Here is a 19,388-nt window from a genome sequence, read left to right as displayed (position 1 = left end):
AAATGAGGACCCAGATTGTTGGGGGCAATATGCTGACTCTCTGTAAACCGCTTAGAGAGGCCTGAAAGGCCTATGAAGCGGTATATAAGTCTACTGCTATTGCTATTGCTATTGCTATTGCAGTCCTGACTTTACACAGCCTGGTCAGGCAGTGATTGTGGAATATATGGAGGGATCTGCTATAGCTTCTGGGAACAATCTTTTGCAGCCTGCATAAACAATGCAATTTTTATATGCGGGGCAATGGAGGTACTGTATGCATATTTTATGCCATTATGTTTTGCTAACCATGATGATCGACTTTGCCAGGTGCAAAATATTGTGTCAAGTATTTAAGTCTTAGCCCTGGCTACTTGAAATAGAATGTATGAACTTCTGACAGCCACGTGGCATCATTCATGAACATTGAAGCCTATGGCTGCATTTAAAGAAAGGTTACAAGGGATTTTTTAATATACTTTTAAAGTGGAAACTGGGTTTCTTGGAAGGCCATATTCCACGGACAATTTCATACGCTACTATTTTTCTATTTGTATGTCACTATTAAATGTACATTGTATTGATTAACTTTCCACTCTTGTCTAGCCGGCCCAGATTTTAAATTGCAATAACAGCCATTAGTAGGAATAGTTTTTGCTGTTGTGCTCCACAGAGCCAGAACAATGTTTCATATTTGCCAAGCAGGGCTGCACTTCCCTGCTTCTGGAAACAGGGTGTTGCCAGGCAGAAAAAAATTAAGTCAATCCAGGAATCAGAAAAATACCGTATTTTTTGGAGTATAAGACGCATCTTTTCCCCTCAAAAAGGGTGAAAATCTGGGTGCATCTTATACACTGAATATAGCATTTTTGGCTCCTGACCTCCCCCCCCCTTTGAAAAATGGCCATGCATAGCCTGTAGGAGGCTTCCAGAGTAATGCTGGGCAGGGCCAAAAATAAGCAAAAAATTGGCCATTTTTTGTTCATTTTTGTCCCCCAGCCCCCGGGAGCACTCTATAAGCCTCCTAAAGGCTATGCATGTCTTTTTTTTTTTTTTTTGACAAAAACAGGACCCATTTTCGTGAAAAAAATGAGTCATTTTGGTGAGGTCTGCAGAGTGCAAAAATTTTTTTTTAATTTGCCTCTTCAAAATGTTGGTGCGTCTTATACTCCAAAAAATACGGTAGTGTACAAGTCAAAACTGGAGGGAAGGAAGCTGCAATTTCAAGATGAAATCTAGCATTTATGCCAACCTTGATTCTTCCTTCCCGATAAACTCTGCTTTTGACCCGTTTAGTCATCATCGGCCTCAATTCCTATCTGCTTTGGATGTTCCTACCCCGACATTTAGGGTGACGTCGACTTCCAGCCCATGGAGTTTTGCCACCAAAAGACGAATAAGAATTGTATTGAGTGGTGATAATTAAAAGGCAGCTTTCTTCTTACTCTCAGGATTATATAAACACTGAAAAACAAAATATTTTGTGATGAGGACTTTTAAGTTTATCCCCTGAAGAACACGGGATCTAGATTTCTCCTTTTTCAGGAGGCGCAGAAGATATGTACTTGGGAAAATTCATATGTTTTAATATATTACTCCTTTGATTCATTTCTAGGACGTTGAGAGAAATAAATGTATTAAAAGGCTATTGTTGGAGGGCTCTATTCCTCAGGTAATGGTGCTGTCTCTGCAGCATAAGCATCTCCCGTCATGAAATGAATGCTTCCATTGCTGCTCTGTATGAGGTTCTGTTATGAGGATGCCACCTCTGGACTCATTTGGAGTATAGGAGTGAGTGATTCCTCACAGTCTCATTTTTCTTAAAATAAAATAAAATGTGAAAAACCTCAGCTTTCATAAGTTTGCGAAATACGCTCCAGTGTATCTTATAAGTGTTTCAATTTCATAAGGTTTTGGAGAGTTATGCCCAGTTTTATGTCAAGCCATGCCAAACGCATCCATGCTGGAGTCCTAGAAATGCATAGATCTAAATCCAAGGAATTTTCTTGCCAAGCAGCTATAGCGAGACTTCACACCCAAGAGTTCTCAGTCCATATAGCTATGTTCCAGAGGTGGCATTCAGCAGGTTCTGACCAGTTCTGGAAAACCGGTAACGGAAATTTTGAGTAGTTCGGAGAACCGGTAAATACTACCTCTGACTGGCCCATCTATTCTCTGCCTCACAAGTCCCAGCTGATCAGGAGGGAATGGGGATTTTGCATTATCCTTCCCCTGGAGTGGGGAGGGAATGGAATGTAGATTTTACAGTATCGTTCCCCTGCCACGCCCACCAAGCCACGTCCACAAAACCAGTAGTAAAATTTTTTGAATCCCATCACTGCTGTGTTCTATATGTGTCAGCGTTCCAAGTATCATGTAGAACTAAATCAGAGTCCAAGGCAAAATGATCCTTAAAGTTCCAATTTAATAAATCAGATATCTTAGCACATCTGTGGAAGCCCAGTTCTGGAAGTTACATTGGATTCCAACCCAGTTGAAAGTTTATGATCTTGTCCCCACACCCACAAATCCATCACATGGTCCAATCTTCTTCCACGCTGGCATCTCCACCCAGCTGGTTTCCGGTCAGGTGCAGAGGTGCGGAGACAAAAGATGACCTTGGTTACTAGAAAAGAATGACAACAATACATTCCACCATTCTACTCCTTTCTATTCCCTCCTCCCAACTACTATACTAATGAAACAGCATAATGAAAAGAGAGTGTGGGTAGCAGGCCAAAGATCCTAAAAGGGATAAAACTGCAGGCCTGACAATATGTTTCTGGAAAGAAACGTTGATCAAAGGGTTAAAACCAAATTTACTGAAGCTTTTATTCTAACAAACTTCAGTTTAGCAAAATTTATTTCACTTTTGTGAATTATGGGAAAGGATGAGAAAAGAGCTATGCAGAGTAATCACTTTCGGTGGCTGCTTCCCTTGAATTAGAGATTTCAGACATTGCATAGATATTAACTAACTATCTAACTCTAGTGAAGATTTAAAAGTTGTGTTATGTTTGATAAGAAGGCTGAGGTTCTTAGGAAATTGGATTTAGCGGTTTACATTCCCAAGATTTTTCTCCATTTACGATCATGGAGATGGAACAAATGCTAAAAATTCTGGATTTCTAAATTTTGCAGTACCAAAAGGAGATGGAGGCTGCTGTTTTGATTTCTTTTGGAGATGGATATGAAATCTTTACGATTTGTTGGAAGGTTGAAAACGAATAAATTGATCTGTCAGGGTAATGATGATTTAAAGCTCAACAGCCAATGTAAAGCTGATGCAATGTGGACGAATCAGCATTGGTATAGCCAGTTGCAAATGCTGCAAACGCTCTGACAGGATCTTCCCCTACTATAAGAATGAAACAAAACAGTGGGAAATATTTGGGTCAGAGGTGGGCTGCTGCCGGTTCAGCCCAGATCAGCTGAATTGGTAGTAGCGGCAGCGGGAGGCTCTGCCCACCTGCCTGGATGCTTCTGTGCATGCGCAGAAGCTTTTGGGAATGTGCAGAATCAGCACGGGAGCAGGCCCAAACCAGTAGTAAAAATTTTTAGCGATCCACCTCTGGTTTGGGTCCCTATATTTACCTACTGATCTAAAATGTTTGCCTACTATTAAACCACTATATGTGTTTATTACAGGAAAGAATAAAAAAGATGAAAAAATATAATTAGTCATATGTCACATAACAACCATATTTTGACATGCAGCTATTTTTTCCAGTAACCTCCAGGCCAGAAAAACAGACATAAAACAAGATTCTTAAAAGGGAGGTCTTGTTAACTTTACAGTAGAAGCCACCTTGATTGCAATAATACAATATTTTAGCTGAGTTCATGCATGGGATGCTAAGCCAAAATCTGGCATGTTTGCTGCTTCTATGAATGAATCCAATCTTGGTGGTTTGTAAACCCTCATCTTATATATTGTACTGTGAAGCTGGTAACTTTTGGCATCCATATAACTTTTGGCATCCATCCTTTTCCAGGATGACCTGTCTCCTTTTTTCTTTTCCTCTATTAAAACTTCTTCGAAAAACTAAGTCTTCATATTGTTGGAAGTCAAAACCCACCCCTTTCCTAGAGAAATGAAATATCTTAGGTAATATTAAAAAGGCAGAATATTTCCCCTAAAAAGAGAAGTAGAAACTCAAGAGAGGCAGAAATTCAGCAGCCCCCACCTTTGTCAATGGGCCATTAAAGGCCTGAACCAGTCTATTTTACATAACAAAGGTAGGATTAACCCTCTACCAATCTCACCACATGGCACGTGGGAAGAAGGAATGCTAAACCAAACTTGGACTCAAAACACAGCCTACAGAGATGGCCCCATGGGAGTCTGACTCAGAATATGGAAGCCTGAGTCAGAATACAAGTTCAAGTTCAAAGCCCAGAGAGGGCATAAAACCAGCGACTTTAAGTATCTCTGACCTTTTTTCTTCTTCACCCAACATCTTGAAGCATTTTATTTATTTATTTATTTATTAAATATATTTATATTCCGCCCAATCCCGAAGGACTCCAAGCAGCTTACAAAAAAATATAAGAAAAAAACACATAACGATAAAAGAAAACAATTTTAAAACAACAAACACCTTCATACATTCATTCTAGTCGGGGCTGGACCTCAACAGTGAGGTCAACAGCCCCAGGCCTGCCGGAATAGCCAAGTTTTTACAGCTTTCCTGAAAGCATGTGATCACCTTTTTCCCCCAGGACCTCAAACCATGTGGTCCTGTCCACAAAACCATCTTTCCAAGTGGCCTCCAGGTTTCCAGTATCTTCCCCCCTCCCCCACTCCCAACTTGGAACTGAACAATGTAATGAGTTCATTAAAGCTTTGAGTATTCTAGATAGATTTGGTTTATCTCTGTTTATTTTCCTGGGTTATTCTTGTGAATCTTTTCCAACACTACTACAATTCAAATTATTTTTAAAAAATGAGCATCTCAGGCACTCTCCATTCTAAAATTCAGAATCCTGTAAAGATTCAAAAATGCTAGAAAGTTATTTACATATTGCATTAGGCCCTACTGGTTTAATCAAGATGTATTTAATAAACTACAAATTAACTGATTTTGTACAAAAGTATGGTTTATTAACCACAGTCACTAAACCAAAAAAAGCAAATCAACTTTTGGGCAATAGATGACCCTAGGCAGGTTTATGCCACAATCCAATATAATCCTTCCCAAAAATTAAAGCCTGAAGTTCAAAGGATCTGTTCAAAGGTAAACGCGTACACTTACAGAGTATCCCCACAAGAAGGCTCTCTCAACCAAATATCCTGCCAAATTTTCCTTCGCACGGGATTATCTTCCAGTCGCTCAGATACCGTATTCACGGCTGGGTAGGCAACACCCATGTGATGGGACTTCCGCCTTTATGCCTTTAAAATGGAAGGAGGCGTGGCTAGATAGGGTTTCTCCGGCTATTCAGCTAATTACGGTAGATTCGGACCGGAATGAAAACTGGAGGAGTACCCGCTAGCCAGTTCTAGGCTTTTCATCCCCAAATAGAATTAAAAGCGCGATAGACTCGTGACTTTAAGTAACGTTACGGAGAACAAGAGCTGACGCAACGAGGAAGAAGACCGCGTCGAAAGGTCGTGGCAACTTCTTTTGTGCTCTGCAAGGAGTAGGAGCCAATTTACAGATGTGGTTCGGCTGTCAACCTTAGGACCTGGGAGAAAATGGGAGCAGCATGATTCATGTTCGCCTCCGAGGGGGGGAAAACGGGAAAGCCTGAGCGGACCAGAAGGAAGCCCGTCATTCTTCGGTAACTATTCAACAAATCTCCCTTCCTATTTGTATTTGTTCTCTCCGGAAGAGGCCACCTGAGTGCACGTCATTGTAGCAAGGGATTTCTTTCATTACCTGTCTGGTTTCTTCTGTCTTTTATCTTTTGCCTTGTTGTAAAGCCATTGTCTCTCTGCTCCTCTTAATATATATATAAACACGCAGTGTCACTGTGAAAATGTCCTTGCAGTACCTCAAGGATGACAGAGGTAAGGATCAGCTGCTTTATAAAGGATATCTGTATAAGAAAGTCCGAGCAAGCGGGAACAAAACGTTTTGGAAGTGTGCTGAATACCGCAAATACTGTTGTACAGGAAGGGCTCACACAAGCCACGACCAGGTTATAAAGTCTTTGCCCCATCTTCATCCTCCCACCAGGATGCCAGCAGAAGCTGAACAAGTGCCAGATGGTGCAAAAGAAAGCACCGTGGGTCCAGAATCCCTCCCTAAAACGAATACAGCAAGTTGTAACGCATTGTCAGAAGTTCGTACCAAGAAATGGTGCGCAAACCATCCAAGTCAGACAATACAGCGTTTGAGGGCGTGTTTGAAGGCAACCCGCCAATCTTCACCCAATTTACGGGAACCCGTCACTGCCGTTGAAATGACTACTCAAGAGCCAATTGTACCATCAGCTTTAACATCTCCTGGCTTTCATGAGTTCCCTGAGAGCTCCGTGGACAGAACTTACACGCCAAACCCTGCTCTTTGTAAAGAGAAACACACTCAGAACTCGCCTTCAATCCAGGCTAATCGGGAAGCCGGTCGACAGAGATTCCGCCTGTCCACCCTCCTGCCTGGAGAAACTCTGCAGGAGATGCTGTCCAGGTTGAGCACCACAGCTCTGCAGTGGCTCCGTCCTCAGGAACACAGGAAGGACCAGATTGTGGACATGGTCATCCTGGAGCAATTTCTCAGTGTGCTTCCAGCAGACATGCAGACATGGCTGAAAGCCCAGGAGCCAGGCAGCAGCGAGGAGGCCATTCAGCTGGCTATGGCCTATCATAGACAGGAACCTGCCAAGCCCGTTCAGGTGCTGGGGAATGGGGTATACTAAGGATGTATTGGAATCACATTATCTTTAGAATGGAAAAATGTAGTTGATATTTAAACAATGCTGGAGGTTCTAGTGGTGCTTCTGCTGCTCCTGAATTCAGAGGGAGCAATGTAGGCAGTTGTGAATGGAAAAAAATACCTGGCCTCTCTGGCCAGAGAGCTTCTGATGCTGTAATCCTTTACTTTACAGCTAGGACATCCATAAGGAAGTATTTTGAAAAGGAGGGGAGGGGTCTGGTGAGCATAGGGAATTTATTTGAGGTCTGCACCTTAAGGAAGGAAAAAGCTTTATTTGGAGTAAGACATTCAGAAAAGCAAGGGATGACTCATATCCTATCCTCTAAAATAGCCAGCCTTAATTTGCTGGTAGACTCTGTATGCTTTCTTCATTTAGAAATTGGGGAGAGGGAAAGCTGGTTGAGAATGCATATATTGCGTAAAGAAAGGTTGTTATCCTCCTTTTATTGCTCTCGAAGCCCATGTATATTGGAAAATGAAAATAGTTCCTGTCCATATGTTCATATGGGCTAATTGGTAGTTTGCAGATCAATGCACAGATTATGCTGCCTACATGTAATCTGGTTGTATAACCAACATGAATGCTATGGATTTGGTAGCTTTGCTGATACGCAAAAGGCGGGGTCTTTGATCAAAGACATGCAATAAAAAGATTGCCTTCAATCCTCAGCTTTTCAGTAAAAGTGTAGTTCCACAATAATTGTCATCAAACATTCAGTGTTTGGCAGGAAGATGCTAAAATTTGGAATAGTGGAGGAAGATCTAGAGCTAAAATAAAATTAGAATTCAGTGAAATAAGTATTGGAATAAATATATCTATAATAAATGCATACATATTCCCGTGTATAAATAGCAAATTGCCAGGCTGTTATAGGTAAACATTTGGGCAGGAACAGAAAAAAAAACTTTTAGTGTGTTCTTTTTTAAAAGATATATATTTGTTATGTTTTATCAACAGGAATAATATGCAAAACAGAAAACCATACATTCATCAGTAGTAACAAAAAATAATTGCGTGCAAAAAAGTAATAAAATGACCCAAACATCAAATAAGTCTAACATTGAACATACCCAAAAATCCACCATGGCTGGATGCTGAAAAGAAAATTTAAAAACCCTGATAATTTCTTCTCCTCTTACCGAACAGATTTACAAATAATTATAAATTTTCTCATTCTTATTTAGCAAGAAAAATATATAAACAGATATTTCAGATTAGGAAATCTCTAATAATTAAATCGACCCAACAACTAATTATATTTAAAAAATGAAAAAAGAAGAGTCAACTGATTAGCCCAAACATTACCCTAGTCCCGAGGTCCCAAACCTGGGAACTTTAAGACTTGTGGACTTCAACTCCCAGAATTCTCCAGCCAGCATACTTGGCTGGAGAATTCTGGGAGTTGAAGTCCACAAGTCTTAAAGTTCCCAAGTTTGAAGACCTCTGCCCTAGTTTTCAAATCCATCTATTAACCATTATTGTATTGTAGAAAGTCCACAAACGGCTTCCAGTCCCTTACAAAGCTGTCTTGTCCATTGTTTGATTACTGACTTGATCAGGTTCATAATTTGTTAAGAATACAGTACATACAATTCTTAACAAATTATGAACATGATCAAGTCAATAATCCTGATGTAGAATTCTAAAGTCGAACTGGCTGATTCTGGTCATTAGTACATATGGTCCAGAACTGCCTTTTCCAAGTAGCACTAACTCTCTAGTAACTTAGTTTTTGCCATGGTTGTTCAGTGAATCACTGCAGTGATTAATTGAATAACATGATTGTTAAGCAAATCTGATTTCCCCCATTGACCTTGCTTGTCGGAAGCCAGCTTGGAAAGTCACAGAAGATAATGCTTACCAATGGAAATTCTGATCCTAACTGTATCCTGAGTCAAGGACAACCTGTATTCAGTATCATAGTGCCTCTAAAATTTAGAGCAATGCTTGCCAAACCTTTTCCTTGATTACTCAAAAACCACTTATCAAGAAGTCTTAACAAACTACAAGGACCGGTCATAAGTCCTTTCCTTCAGCACCGTCGTGACTTCAAATAGCAATAGCACTTAGACTTATATACCGCTTTACAGTGCTTTTACAGCCCTCTTAAGCAGTTTACAAAGTCAGCATATTGCCCCCAACAATGTGCATCCTCATTTTACCCAACTCGGAAGGATGGAAGGCTGAGTCAACCTTGAGCTTGGTGGGATTTGGACTGCCAAATTGCAGGCAGTCAGCAGAAGTAGCCTGCAGTACTGCACTCTAACCACTGCGCCACCACGGCTCAAAATGGTCACTGAATGTATGGTCATAATTCAGTGACTACCTGTATTATGAAACAATATTATTGAATGATTTTATGTCATATCAACAAGTTTCCATTAGCAATTGCATCAATCTTCATCTTAATATGAATACTTCGGGTGATTTTTGAATATATTTTACTACATCTGGCAAAGGCAATTTAAACATCCCTATTGTAGTAATGGGTTTATGTGTCATTATCCAAAGAAAAATACTTTTGACCCATTTGCGGTAATTTACCCAGATTTGAGAAGTGCTGATTTAGAGAATCTATTTAGCTGTTATGGTTAGTAGCTGTTGCTAAACTTGTAATCCATAAATGGTTAAATCCTTTCTTTGAGCCATCCAAACCAGTTGCCAATTAAGACAATTTTTTCTGAAATAAAAGCAGTGGCTGAAGAACAGAGTTTTGTGTGAGTTACATCACTGAGGTGCATAATTGTCTAGATGGCAACAGAATCAATTTGGGGAAAATGAAATTTTTACTTTTCATATTGATAATTTTTCATTGCGGACCCAGATTGTTGGGGGCAATATGCTGACTCTCTGTAAACCGCTTAGAGAGGCCTGAAAGGCCTATGAAGCGGTATATAAGTCTACTGCTATTGCTATTGCTATTGCTTTGTTATTTTCAGTTTATATCTAGCCATCCAGTAATCATGTGTTGTACATTGCTTATTCCCCTCTTGCAAATTGGGAATAAAATTGGACCTGACCTGGGTAATCAAAGAAATTGAGGCTAATGCTGATATCTGTTCAGTAATCCCATCTCGAAGTCTTTGCAAAATTTCATGCAATTAACAGACTAACCCTTCTGATTATTTTAGGATATGATAACCTTTGAAGATGTATCTATTCATTTCACTGAGGAAGAATGGACTCTACTCAACCATAAAGAAAAAAACCTTTATTGGAATGTCATGCATCAAAATTATGATAATGTAGCCTGTCTGGGTAAGAATTCTGAGGAAATCCTAGAATGGAGGTTTTCTAAAGATTAGAAAACTAAGGCAACTTGTTATTTTTTTAGATGTTTGGTCCACAATTCCCTTAGCTTATAAGGGTCAAGTAATTGGAGTCAAAGGCCAAAAGATTTGGAAGGCTCAGATTAATTTACCTTGGGACTAAGCTAAATTCTGATGTAGATAAAAGATATCGGAGTTTATCAAAAAATGTTTTAATTAGCTGGTGGTTTTACAAATCTTTGTATGCTGTCTTGAGCTTCTTGGATTGACAGGCTACAAGTAGTCCTGATTTTTGACTGGTGCTGATCTTCAAAGGTATTGACAGACCTCCCCAGGAGTATTTATGACCTAGTTCCAACAGTTATCCCAATCCACACAATCATGTAACAAGTGGTGGAATTCAGCCAGTTCGCACCTATTTGGGAGAAGCAGTTGTTAACTTCCTAAGCAGTTCAGAGAACTGGTTGTTGGAAGAAATCTCATTTTGGTTTTTTCTACTTTACAGGGCTAATCCTGTAAGGAAGGTAGGAAGGAAACATTCTGGTGTTGCTTCTAGCCTAATCTTTCTTGCCCTGCTTACAGAAACTTGTAACAGCTAAGGCGAAGCGCCCATCAACATGAGTGATTTTAAGTTGGCCACGCCCACCCAGTCACATGACTGCCGAGCCCCACCTACCCAGCTGGTCATTAGGGCAGAGAACTGTTTGTTAAATTATTTGAATCCAACCACTGCACATGACCATATTTCAGGCATTCAGCAACCAGCCCACATTTATGGCCATTTGCAGAATTACATGGTCTTATGACCACATTTTATAACATTTTTGCCAAAAACCAGTTTACTTTCAAACCAGCCAATAGCAAACAATTGGTTCGATTAATTACAGTGGCGGTTGCTTTATAATTGCCATGTTTGCTTAATGACTGCTGCAAAAAAAGGACATATAATTGGGTCACTAATGTGGATTGACCCATTTTATGACCATCATGACTTACAACTGTAATGGACAGGCTCTATTATGGTCATAAGTTGAGAATTACCTGTACACAGCAGATTAAAAAGTGAGCTGAAATATTATTTGGTTGCAACAAAGAGCAAGTATAACCATCCAGAATAACTAAGAATAAGTTATGGTGGTATACAAATTTAATAAAATAAAATAATAAAGACATTCTACCCATAGGTAAACTTTTTGATATATTTAGAATGCAAAGCTTTTATAAAATTACCATATTTAAGATTATGCTTAATTTATTGAAACAGAGTTTTCACTGTAAATATATATTGATGGGCTTAAGGAACATTTTGGTTGTTTCTTTCCTTTAGCAAGTGATCAGATCAAAGGAGAAAGTCAAGAGGAAGATCCCTTGCAGGAAGTCTTTGAACCAGCAGTGGAATGGGTTGAAAAATCCAAGGAGACAGTTTTACAACATCCTGAAGAAAAGTTGAATAACAGCTGTCTGAAGAACCAGCAAAAGAGAACCTTGGAGAAGGAAGAAATATTCACTGGTTCTGAAAGAAATGTGATGGGACCAGACATAGACATCATTCTTCTAGGCAGTGAAGAAGGGCTGCAAAGTCAAGGCATACATATTGATTATGGAGAAGGTGGTGCATCTGAAATATCTATCAATGATCAGAAAAGCCTGAAAGGAGAAAATCTAAGAGGCTCATATGGAATATTCAATAAGATACGTCCCCAGAATTTTAAACAAAATTTAATCAGAGTGGAACAGAATGATACGGAAAGGCAACAGTCAGAAAAAGAGAAATTTTATGGAAGCCATTGGAGAAATCGAGTCCACCATGAAACCACAACAAATTGGAATGCTGGGTGCGCAACCATTGATGATATAGAACAAACTGAGCCACTGATATGCAACAGTCAGAGAGATTTTAGATCTGTAGATAAATCATTGGAAACGATTATGGAAAGGATTTCTCCAAGTCCTGATTCAGATCCAGTGCTCATTTGCTCAAAAATATGTTCTGCTGAATTGAATGAAAGTACGGATTTGACCAGTGAAAACCAGAAGATTCTGGAAAGTGGTCTGGTTAATAGTTCAGGAAATGAAGGAGGGCTGGAGAAACTTAATTCTTTTGGAAGTTTTTTACAGGAACCAGCAACACAGATTCCTCATCCAGATGTTCAACAAGACTCAGAAGCCCAGTACAGATATGCCAGTGATAGTAACGAAGATGACGCTTCCAAAGTCATCCTTGGAGGTCAGTTGATTACATGTCCTAAGAATAAGCATTTTAATTCTTTCAAACAGTATGCCAATCCTGAGGAAATCATCAGTAGCCTTTCAGCTTTAATAAAACGCAGGAGAGTGGACACAAAATATTTCAGCAGGAGAAATTTGAAATTCCAATCTGGAGCACATCATAGAACTCGCACAAGAAATAATCTCCAGAAACGCTTGATTAGGCATAACTGGTGGTACTCTAAACAAAACAGAAACTGGCTTCTTGAATCAGGAGTTACTCTAAAACACTTCCCAAAGTTTGAACCTGTAACACTTAACACCCAAATGGGTGAAGCTTTGTACCTGGCTATGCAAATCATAAGGAGGTTTTCTGCAACTGGATTTTTCTCTTCGAGTTCCCCTCAAATGGAACAACAGGAGAGATCTTTTCCTCTTCCCTTTCTAGACAAAATGGCTGCTGAGCCTACCTTAAGCCAGGTAATGACTGTGCTGCAGCAGGTGGCTGCTAATATTGCAGAAATCAAGGCAGCTATCTCCAGCCTGCATTCCACTGTAACTAGCCTCCAGAATGGATGTTTCTCTGAGTGTACAGTTGAAGCTGAAGGTGGGATTTCTGATTTGAAAGACCCCGCCCAAAAGACTAAAGATCATGCCTGGGCAGTCTTGTAATGATATTAAAGCCACTGAAGTCAAACAGGTAGGAACATCCATGCAGTAAGAGCTAAATTGTGGTCATGCTTGAAATTCTCCACATCTCCCCAATTCATGAATTAAGAGATTCATGAAGAAAAGATTCAATTCCAAGCTGATAGAATATAGAATTATAGAGTTGGAAGCACCCATTTCTGGAAGTAACATTTATTTATAGTAACGTTTGTAGAAAACGTTTCAAAACTGCAAAAAAGAAGCAGTAGTAATCGTAGTAATAAAATGAAGTGTTTTTTTGTGTCGGTGGATTGAAAGCAGAACATGGAAAAAGGAGGTTTAAAACAGTTTGCTGTAATTCCCATGTTCAGAAACCAAGAAGATGGCCTCTCACTGATCTTCTGTCACACAAAACATAATATGTTGAGGAATATCTGTCAGAAAAATTTCTTCTGGGAAAAGATTATGCAAATAGAAGCAAAACAATTGTTTAAAAAGGTTGACCCTTTTTAGAAAGGAAGGGAGAAATAAAAGGAAGCTTTTAAAATATGCATTATGTAATATGAGTAAATTGTCTCTGTTAGCTCATTCCACATAACTTTCTTTTAGGCATGATGTTCTTGCAGCTTAGGTGTTAACCAAAATGCCTTCAAAAATAGGATTCTATCTTTGTATGTGGATGCACACAAATAATTGAGTGTGCACTTCTATGCACTCTTACTTGTGAATAAGCACTATGGCAATGGGACTTATTTTCTTGTAAACATGCATTGTTTTTTAATTTTAAATTCCAACATGAAATCAAAAAGAGGCTCAGTAATTGGTGGGCCAGGAGAGAAAAATCATCTCAGTTTCTCCATTGTGTATCTTACGTCCTCAGCTTCTTCATCTCAGAGGTTTTACCACATATTATAAAGATTCCCATAAACCGAACTCAGTCCCTGATTATAGAAAGGTGCTTTTCTTGGGAAGAGTACCAAGTGGTTCGTTCCTGCTTTCTTCTGTGATATTTGTTCCACTTCCCACCCTAGATCAGATCCCTGGAATCTTTGGTAGTCTTCCGTCCAAGCATCATCAGCCAAAGTTAAATGCAGCCATTTTGCTAAAGGAATAAACTGTATGGGCAGATGTGATGCGTAGTCCAATTCCAGCAGCGACCAGTAAATCCACCTCTTTATGGGAATCCTACAAGCAGGCCAAGGCTTATAGGAAAGAGTCCTTTCTTTGTCTCCATAACTTGAAAAAACTGCCTTTGACCACAATGGTTCAATTTAGGAAACACGTCTTTTTCTTCATAAATGTGTCAAAACCAGTGGTGGGTTCCTACAGATTCGGACTGGTTTGAGCGAACCAGTAGTGGTTTGGCGGCCTGGGTTACTGGAACTGGCAGCGACCCAGGCCTGCCACGCCCCTGAACCGGTTCTCATATGGCTGCACCACTTTGATTTTCGGTTTCATTGCATAAATGTAATTTCCCCCCATTTTTTAACATTTTGCGCATGCGCAGACCTATTTATGTGCAAATGCGCACACATTTTTGCGTGCACCAAACTGGCAGTAATGCCAGCAGTAAACCACCCCTGGTCAAAACCCCATTTGAATTCCAGCTAGACTGACTGCGAGCAGACCCCTCACAGAGAGGTCGAACAACACGAGGCTGGGTTTCTCAGGGCTCGGCTCTTGAGTCAATATTTTTCATTTGGTAATCTGAATACTTAGATTTGGTAATCTGAATACTTAGTAAGAGGGATATTTTTTTATATGTAGAATGTGTTTTCCCACCCACATATTCATAGTAGATGCTGCCTCCAGAGAAATATGTCTGGCTCTGATTATTCTTAATGTCAGCCAGGGAAGGGTTTACTACCCCAGGGATTCTGAATGATGACTGGGTTAATTTTAAACTTTCTTGATTTTGGGAGGCTGCTGCTTTTACAGCAGTATTTTATAACGCTTAGTGTTACGCATTTTAGCTATTCCTTTCTTAATGTATATTTTGGTGGCTCAAAATTTAATTTGGTGATTTTAAAGTAAAAAGGTAAACAGTAAAGTATCCAAGTTAGCATAATTTGCCTGACTAAATCTGAGTTTAAAAGCTAAGTAACCCGTTTTCTTGAAAATAAGACTTCACCGGATAATAAGCCCAATTGGACTTTTGAGTGCATGCGCTAAAATAAGCCCTCCCTGAAAATACTGCAACACAGCAGCAGCCATGAGGTGACCCCGCTCGCCACCTCCTGCACCTCAAAAATAATAAGACCTCCCCGAAAATAAGGGAAAGTGCTTATTTTGGGAGGTCAAAAGAACATAAGACCCTGTCTTATTTTCAGGGAAACACTGTAGTATCTGCTTGGATAATAACAAGGATGACAGAATGACAGCTTAGAATGGAAAGTCAAAAACATCCCAGTGATGAACTGTTTCATTATTACTAACCAAAATACCCCTGTATGAACACATCTATGAATTCAATAGCTGGGAAAACTAGAATTTCAACAGTGGCTACCCATTTCAAAAATGAAATTAAGAAATATATTGACAATTTCCCCCTCTGCCCTTCCAGGTTATCTCCCATTTCTTTAAAAAAAAATTCAGTCCAGGACAAAATGATTCAGGTAGTTCTCATTTAGCTGCTGTCTCATGGAGCAACTGATTGCAGTTGCAGCGGTAATGAAAAAGTAACTTTACAACTAAACCTCACATTTATGCCTCTCACAGGTCTGTAAAGCAAAGGAAAGCTGAAGAAGGATCATAAGAACAGTCGCAGCTTCATTTAGCAACTGCATTGCTTAACAACCAAGCTGCCAGTCCCAATTGTGGTTGGTAAAGGCTACCCATATTTAGCACTTTATTAATATTAACAGGAGTTGCTACCTGGCAACACCCAGATCTCCTGACTGAGAGTCTTGGGAGCATCTGGGAAGAATGCTGAGCCAAGTACTGTTGTAGCAGTGCTGAATCATGTGTAGTTATTGCATCATTTAAATAGTAATTATTCTTACTGGGAAAAGCTGGGAGCTCAGGAAACTATTTTTTATTATCACCAAAATTTATCCGCATTTTTTTCTGACTCTTGATGATTCCTTACTTTCTTTGAGCACTTTACTTGAAACTATCTTTGTCTCTCTTAACACACTAAAATGCACTGTATTTCTAATCTGATTATCTGTCCCACACTCGAACCCTCTTTTCATTTTTGTATCCTTTGCTAGTTATCTTGGTCTTTCATTTTAAACCATCAAATCAGTCATGATTTTAATTGTATTTATTTGCTATACAAATACATGCATTCTCTTATCTGAAATAAACAAAAATTCACCAAACAATAATGATTCTCATTCATTTGGAGTCCCTAAACAGCCCAATTGCTTTCTCTACTCCCATTTCATTCTCATCCATCCATTCATGTCAGTTAGCAAACTACAATTCCCAAAGTTGTCCCTGTTTCTATGCCCATCTCCAACAACCTTGATTATGTGTCATTAAGTCAGTGTCAGGTCTTAGTGACCAGGTAGACAGATGTTCTCCAGAATGATCTGCTCCATCAATTCATACCCCTCTTACATATTATAGCCTTTTCCTTCATAATGAAATCCAAATCTTCAATCCCCTGGGTATATTCATTATTGTCATGCACATGTATTTAATCTTTCCGTAAACAACATATCTATTATCTTCCTTTCATTTGTTTGATTTCCTTTATTATCTGAACTTCCTTATCACTTCCTTAAGGGACTTAAGTGGTCAGTGGCTAAGATGCTGAGCTTGTCGATCAGAAAGGTCAACAGTTCGGTGGTTCAAATCCCTAGCGCCACATAACAGAGTGAGCTCCCGTTACTTGTCCCAGCTTCTGCCAACCTAGCAGTTCGAAAGCATGTAAAAATGTAAGTAGAAAAATAGGAACCATCTTTGGTGGGAAGGTAACAGGGTTCTGTGTGCCTTCGGCGTTTAGTCATGCTGGCCACATGACCACGGAGACGTTTTCCGACAGCGCTGGCTCTTCGGCTTTGAAATGGAGAAGAGCACTGCCCCCTAGAGTCGAGAACGACTAGCACATATGTGCAAGGGGAACCTTTACCTTTTATCACTTCCTTCTCTTGCATTCTGTGTCACAATCTGCCATAGTTGTCATTGGAACATATTGATCTATATGATCTACATGGCTTTGGGCCATCAAGGCTTTAGAGTATGATGTTTTTCAGAAGGGATAAAATGCTTTAGTTCTACCCATTCCAGATGCAGCATTCCCTGATGATGATAAGAACAGCAACAGCCAGTTTAGGCACACTGTGGCTCAATTACCACAAAGCTAGCCAAATCCCAGTTTTGTCCCACATGTGTTCATGCTATCCTAGGCCAGAAAAAGTCTCTAATCTAGGATGTTCTACAAAATATTAGGTTAAAGATACCAATAATTATGTCCATGCCATTTTCATTTGTTTCATTATTTACAATAATAAGTCCTACATCAAAAGCAAGGTGTCTTCTCTATGGATTATGGAATAAAGAATGGTGTACACCTTTTTATTGTGTCAGATTGAATTTATTTCAGATTGGGATTCTTTTGGGAAAAGTGGGGTTGTACTTTTGGGACTTAGAGATGCGGTGGCTCAGTGGCTAAGACGCTGAGCTTGTCGATCAGAAAGGTTGGCGGTTTGGTGGTTCGAATCCCTAGTGCCACGTAACAGAGTGGGCTCCCATTACTTGTTCCAGCTTCTGCCAACCTAGCAGTTTGAAAGCATGTAAAAATTCAAGTAGAAAAATAGGAACAAGCTTTGGTGGGAAGGTAACAGGGTTCCGTGTGCCTTCAGCGTTTAGTCATGCTGGCCACATGACCACGGAGACGTCTTCGGACAGCACTGGCTCTTCGGCTTTGAAACAGTGATGAGCACCGCCCCCTAGAGTCGGAAATGACTAGTACATGTGCAAGGGGAACCTTACTTTACTTTTGGGGCACATCTGTTCTAGCACTTTCTGTGTCCAGACTTACTCTCCAGTTTAGAACAGACCTTTGCTAGGCAGAATCCTAGCAATATTTATTTTTATTTTATTTGAATGTATGACGATATCTAAAAGCACCATTACCTATCTAATTAAACATGACCTCCGAGAAGATGCACCTGTCAAGTCGCAAAGCATCCCTGACATGCTCTCAAGTTGCCATAGGCAAGAAGTGGGAAAACTGATGGAGCAGCACGGCAGGCACGATCAGAAGCACATTCCACGCATATCTTTCTCAATGCTGTATCCCAGGTTACTTGCAACAGCCAGAGGGGCATGTTCTCTACAGCCCCCAAAAGTGGTCCATTGGAGAATGTGATTTATAACACACCCTGGGGAAAGGGGGGAAACAGGGTCATAATTGGGCTGTAAATTACATGGTGTCAGAGCTGGCTTCACTTGGGTACATGCTGACATGTTGCTCCTAATAAATAACTGGATTTTTTTTTTGGGAAGAAATTGGTTTGAGGCTCATGATTTAATTAGGTCATCCGTCAGAATCCTGACGGAACCCGCAACAACCACCACCAGAGGGCCCTGGGTACTAAAGCAGGGGAGCCTGTTCCCCACAAATTCAACCTCTATTATTTCTAACCAGGATATGAAGAGGTGGAGCTTCCTAGATCAGCTGCAAAACTACAGCAACCAACAGTCAATCAATCAACCAACCAACCAGAGCCTCTTGGTACTGTAATTGGAAACCATCCGGCTCAACCAGTGGAAACAAGTTGAACTTTCGGAAGATTCAGTTTTAGCCTTGGATATTAGACATGCTGATTTAGGACAGAAAGACTTTCACTCCAACCCTCAAAGGACCATGCGAAGCTGAAAAACAAACATACACATGTCCCAAATGTGCCTTTTCAGGAGGCAAATTGGACTTCCTTGTTTTTTCTTTGAAGATGTTTTGCTTCTCATCCAAGAAGCTTCTTCAGCTCTGACAGAATAGTGGAATGCTCTTCAAAGAAAAAACAAGAAAATCCAGTTGCCTCCTGAAAAAGCACCTTTGGGACAACCCTGACCTGGATGGCTGAGAATCTCCACAGACTTTTAAACATACACGTGTGTATGTGTATGCATTTTGTGAAGAGAAAAACCAATTAGAAAGCATTCAATTCTTACACGATTTGCCCTATATATACGTATATTAAAATTGATATGTTTTATTGTGGTTTTCAAATACCAACCATAGAGATGTGGATGGGGTGAAGGGGCTAGTCATACAGTATGTGCCAGTGTTAACCACACTAACCACATTATAAAGGACTGCAGATCAACTGAATGGGGACAATTTAACCTACATTTAGACCTGATAGTTGTGTTTCAGATGACAGCATTACATTCTTTCTCCTTTGACTGAACTTTTAAAAGCTACATGAATAGGACTGTTGCCTTTATAGCAGG

At 39.9% G+C, this 19,388-nt stretch overlaps 1 protein-coding gene across 5 annotated transcripts; it reads left to right on the top strand.

The window, feature by feature from the left end:
- The first annotated feature begins 5,448 nt into the window (after positions 1–5,448).
- Positions 5,449–16,799, top strand: LOC116502968 (zinc finger protein 777-like). Of its 5 annotated transcripts, none has more exons than XM_032209035.1 (4): positions 5,449–6,816; positions 9,990–10,116; positions 11,455–12,354; positions 15,702–16,799. In XM_032209035.1, the coding sequence occupies exons 1-4, from the start codon at positions 5,962–5,964 to the stop codon at positions 15,707–15,709; spliced, it is 1,890 nt and encodes a 629-aa protein (XP_032064926.1). In that variant the 5' UTR covers positions 5,449–5,961; the 3' UTR covers positions 15,710–16,799. The 5 variants fall into 5 exon arrangements, with proteins under 5 accessions (XP_032064926.1, XP_032064923.1, XP_032064924.1 ...); XM_032209032.1 differs by having other exon boundaries at positions 11,455–13,035; XM_032209033.1 differs by lacking the exon at positions 15,702–16,799 and having other exon boundaries at positions 5,449–5,763; positions 6,162–6,816; positions 11,455–15,162.
- Positions 16,800–19,388: the final 2,589 nt, after the last annotated feature.

Source organism: Thamnophis elegans, chromosome 2 (assembly GCF_009769535.1).
Source record: "Thamnophis elegans isolate rThaEle1 chromosome 2, rThaEle1.pri, whole genome shotgun sequence".
Classification (NCBI taxonomy): domain Eukaryota; kingdom Metazoa; phylum Chordata; class Lepidosauria; order Squamata; family Colubridae; genus Thamnophis; species Thamnophis elegans.
This window is presented reverse-complemented; position numbering and strand designations above follow the sequence as displayed.

What these genes read in the sequence shown, in the direction of transcription:
- LOC116502968 (XM_032209032.1), top strand. Translation starts at nt 5,962, where the DNA reads ATGTCCTTGCAGTACCTCAAGGATGACAGAGGTAAGGATCAGCTGCTT. An exon ending in AACCTGCCAAGCCCGTTCAG is followed by an intron (nt 6,817 to 9,989) that starts GTGCTGGGGAAT and finishes TGATTATTTTAG; the next exon opens with GATATGATAACCTTTGAAGA. An exon ending in TGATAATGTAGCCTGTCTGG is followed by an intron (nt 10,117 to 11,454) that starts GTAAGAATTCTG and finishes TCTTTCCTTTAG; the next exon opens with CAAGTGATCAGATCAAAGGA.